The 4771-nt window shown below is 40.4% G+C and overlaps 1 protein-coding gene across 1 annotated transcript; it reads left to right on the top strand.

The window, feature by feature from the left end:
• Nucleotides 1-556: 556 nt before the first annotated feature.
• On the top strand, nucleotides 557-4153 carry LOC306929320 (UDP-glucuronosyltransferase 2A3-like; the record flags this gene model as incomplete). The annotated part of the gene is made up of 3 exons (XM_079509761.1): nucleotides 557-631; nucleotides 1803-1832; nucleotides 2569-4153. Exon 3 carries the CDS (start codon nucleotides 2576-2578, stop codon nucleotides 4151-4153), a length of 1578 nt encoding a protein of 525 aa, XP_079365887.1. The 5' UTR covers nucleotides 557-631; nucleotides 1803-1832; nucleotides 2569-2575.
• Nucleotides 4154-4771: the final 618 nt, after the last annotated feature.

Raw genomic sequence — 4771 nt, 5'->3', positions numbered from 1 at the left:
GTTCTTAAAACACCATGCTGTAAAACACCGTAGAACTGACATACAAAACAAGACAAAAAACCAAAACATTAACTTGGACGTTCATACAATTACATTCACAATAATACATAAACCTTCACAATAACATTCACAAACAAATACAATACTGACTGGGGGACTTGGAACCTTCAGTCTTTCTTGGAAAAACCTTTTTGTTTTCTCTTCTTTTCTCTATTTTACTTTACTTCATTTCTTGTACTTAACTTTACTTTCTTCTGCTTTACATTTTATAGTTCACTTTACTTCGTTCACTATAGTTCACTATAGTTCACTTTACTTCTACTAGTTTACTTTACTTCTTCTTGTCTACTTTACTTTCTTCCTTCTGCTCTCTCTCTCTCATGTGATCTGCACAGTGCACTCTCCTTCAATGTAATGAGACTTCTGCCCTCTCTCACTCACAAACAGGTGTAACCAACAAGCTTAATTACCAGAAGCACAGATGCAACAAAGACACATAATTGAGAACCCTCAACACATAGAACACACTTAGAGCGCCCCCAAAAGGACAAATACAGAAAAATGAAAACCTTGACATGGCTGCAGTAACAGTGCACGTGTTTTAAAAGCTACAAGCCACAAGGCGGATAGGGTACGGTAGATGATAAATTAATGGTTTGATTACCGTTCACAGCCATCGACCCCTTTTGGTGCTTTATTCGCTTTTAATACTGCACGCAGAAATTCAAATCAGACAATATTATGTCAATTTCTAAATATTTCACTCTCCAAGCTCAAATTCTACCAGCTGAAGCAAACTACCATAGAGATAAATACCGGTAGGCTGGCTGTCAAGGAGGTAATTAGAGGGCCACGGTATGAGGGCAATCAGGGCATGAATTGACAGCAGGCCTGTCGACTCAGGCATGTCTCCAGGCCCAGCGCCAGGATGAAATGACTCAGGGGTCAATCAAGTTTTGGACGGGATCACAATTTTTACTTCATAATCATATTGCGAATTGCGTCTCCATTTTATACTGTGCAGTGTGCTGCCTCTGTCTAGTCTACTCGGCTGAAGAATATATCCCACCCTTTTCACATTGGCCTGTTACAGCGCCACCAACAGGTGGACGTTTGCAAAACACATTTTTGGAACAAAATGACTCAAATCATGAATGCAGCGAGCAATTAACGTTAAATATTTCACAGACTTTCCTACTAGGCTGAGGAATATATCCCACCCTTTTCACATTGGCCTGTTATAATGCCACCAACAGGTGGATTTTGCAAAACACATTTTTGGAACAAAATTACTCAAATCATAGACACTTTACCTCCTCCTCTCTATCCCCCAAAAGTCTCTCTCTCAAAGTACAGGTAAAAATCTCTCTCTCTCTCTCTCTCTCTCTCTGTTTAAAAGTACAGGAAATATCTCAAAGTACAGGTAAAAAATCTCAATGTACAGGTAAAAATCTCTCTCTCTCTCTGTTTAAAAGTACAGGTAAAAAGCTCTCTATAGGCCTATATCTGTTTAAAAGTACAGGTAAAAATCTCTCTCTCTCTCTCTCTCTGTTACCTCGAGAAATTTCTCTCACCCACCGTTGCGTAGTGCTTATTGCGTCGATTATGTTCGACTCTGCAAGGCACTTTAATCAGCTCTATTCTCCTTTGGTCAGCTACACTTCAGTCAGCTTTGTTATCAGCTGAGAGTTCAACAACATGGCATATAGGCTACAGTACGAAAGTCCAACCCAAAGTAATAAATTCTGAAACTGTTTCTGATGTCTTTCTTTCCTACGACGACTGGTGAAGACTGAGGACAGAACTATAGAGCTACGGATTATCCATCAAAGGTAACATCCATCAAAGGCCTTATATGTATGGGGAGAGGTAATTTATGTAAACTTTGGTCATGCCCTGAGTGTGTGCTGCACAATTTTCATTGTGTGCCATTGTTGTATAGATAATCTTACCACGCGTGTAGTTTCACTTTCTATAACCAATTCCCTAGTTTATGTTTAAGTGCAACAGTGAAGTGTTATGTGCTTATTTGATTTATTAAGATTAGTGGTTTATTTCACACAGACAAATAGCATAGCAATGATTTTATTCAGATAAAATCATTGTTTGGTTAATAACAGGGGTCTCGGCCTGGGCCATGGCTCAGTGGTCCAGGCACCTTGGCTGGTAATCCAGTCTGGCAGTGTGCCGCGGGTTCGACTCCCAATCCCGACGGGATGTCTTCCCACCCATCTCTCTCCCCATTTCCTGTCAGCCTACTGTCTGTCCCTCCATAAAATATATAAAATAAAGGCGAAAGCCACAAAAAAAAACATTAAAAAAAATAATAACAGGGGTCTCCACGTCTCTTCAGTTCTAAGTAAGCAGCCTTGGCCTATCTCCTGTTTCTGTAGCATGAGTTAGCTTGAGGTAAAAGTACACCCCCTGGATATGACACTATATGTTGCATTGGGTCCCATATGACCCAGCCTTAAAAAAAAAAAAAAAACATTTATTTAAAAAATATATATATTATTACTTACACCACATTTATTAAAAGTAATCTGTGTCCTTCATTGGCTTTTACAGTGAAGAAATGCATTTCCACCTGGCCTGGATCGCTGTCCTCTTCCTCTGTCCAGCTGTTGCTCATGGGGGTAAAGTTCTTGTTGTTCCTGTGGACGGCAGCCACTGGGTGAACATGAAGGTCATAGTTGAGGAGCTGCATGCAAGGGGCCACCAGGTTTCAGTACTGCGAGCAAACGACAGCTGGTACATTAAGGAAACCTCACCTTTCTACACTGCAATCACGATTGATGCTGCAAGTGGATTAGATGAGGTGTTCATCGAGACATTTGTGTCTAGACTTCTGGAAATCCAGAGGCAAGGAAGGTCTGCCTGGGCTCGTTTCAAGTTAGAAATGGAAGTAGCGGAATGGGCTGCAGAAATGCACCAGACCTCTAGTAAAATGCTTGAAAACATGTTGGAAAACAAATATCTGATGCAGTCTCTACAGGATTCCAAATATGACCTGGTTCTCACTGACCCTGCTATGCCAGGCGGCACTATTCTTGCCCACTACCTTAGTTTACCACTAGTCTTCAATGTGAGATGGACCACCTTTGGTGAAGCACATTCCACAATTGCACCGTCTCCACTTTCTTATGTTCCAAATCCAATGATGGAGCTAACAGATAAAATGAACTTTCTGGAAAGAATAAAAAACATATTTGTATCTGCCTTTGTGCAATTCCAAGCAGAACATTATGTCACACCATATTATGTAGGTCTGTTAGAAAAATACCTTGGTTCTGATGTAGACTTCATCTCCCTGTTTCAAGCAGCAGACCTGTGGCTGATGAGAGTTGACTTTGTGTTTGAGTTCCCTCGCCCCACCATGCCCAATGTTATCTATATGGCAGGGTTCCAGTGTAAACCTTCTAAACCTCTTCCGCAACACCTGGATGAGTTTGTCCAGAGTTCTGGGGAACATGGAGTCATCATCATGTCTTTGGGGACTCTAGTTGGACAGCTTCCCCAAGACTTAACAGAGGAGATAGCTGCAGCTTTTGCCCAGCTACCTCAGAAAGTAATCTGGAGGCATAAAGGTGACAGGCCTGCTACTCTGGGCAACAACACTTTACTGGTGGACTGGATGCCACAGAATGACCTGTTAGGTCATGCAAAGACCAAAGCATTTGTAGCGCATGGAGGAACGAATGGAGTTCAGGAAGCCATGTACCATGGAGTTCCTATAGTAGGACTCCCGTTGATTTTTGACCAACATGATAACTTATTTAAAATGGAGGTACGAGGTGCGGCAAAGGTCATTGACATTTTTACTATGAACAAAGACATATTTCTGCAAGGCATCGAGGAGGTTCTCCATGAGCCTTCCTACAGGAAGAACATGCAGAGACTCTCCAGGTTGCACAGAGACACACCAATGAAGCCGCTGGACAGCGCCATGTTTTGGATAGAGTTTGTTATGAGACACAAAGGTGCTACTCACCTCCGCACACAGGCCTACAAAATGCCCTGGTACTCTTACCACTCTGTAGATGTTATGTTGTTCTTAATAGTATTATTCTTGGTTACACTGCTGACATTTGCTGCCTTTGTCAAATGTTTATGTTCCAGGGTGTGTTCTAGAAGAAAAACTAAATGTAACTAAATGTGGAACAAGCTTTGTTTAAATGCATTTAAAGAAGACAATCCTGACCATGATTAGTTTAATCAGTGGACATGGGCTGTTTTGTATGTATTTTTACCACTCGGAAGATATAGGCCTTGGCTTTTCTACAAATTATACAAGAGTCAATAACACCTATACAGAGTGACATCCCCCTAATCAATCCTATTATTGAGGCGTTTATTAGTTTACCACTGTTTTGTCAGAAAGTGCTACTCATTTCTACATAGCATCCTACATAATGTCGTGGCACCATTATGTTTTTGATTATTGCTGCTTTAGTCAAATCATGTTTTATTTTGTGATTAAAAAAAATCTATACAATTGACTATAATCTATACAACATCAAAAGTAATTAATTACTATGGAGGCTATTTGATCCCTGTTTTACCTAAACCCATATGTAGTCTATAGTGTTTTTATTAACAATTACAGTTAATTTGTTGTTTTCACTATTTTCACGGACTTGTTTATGCATTAGGGTGTGTTGTAAACAAAATTCAAGAAAGAAAGAAAACATGATTAAAGGGATGTGCCGATGAGACATTTTGGCCGATATCGATATCCGATATAATTAATTGCTGTTATGGCCGATAACCG

The sequence above is a fragment of the Electrona antarctica genome (assembly GCF_951216825.1).
Source record: "Electrona antarctica genome assembly, chromosome: 9".
In the NCBI taxonomy this organism is placed as follows: domain Eukaryota; kingdom Metazoa; phylum Chordata; class Actinopteri; order Myctophiformes; family Myctophidae; genus Electrona; species Electrona antarctica.
The sequence above is the reverse complement of the archived record's forward strand: the minus strand, read 5'-3'. Positions and strand labels throughout refer to the sequence as shown.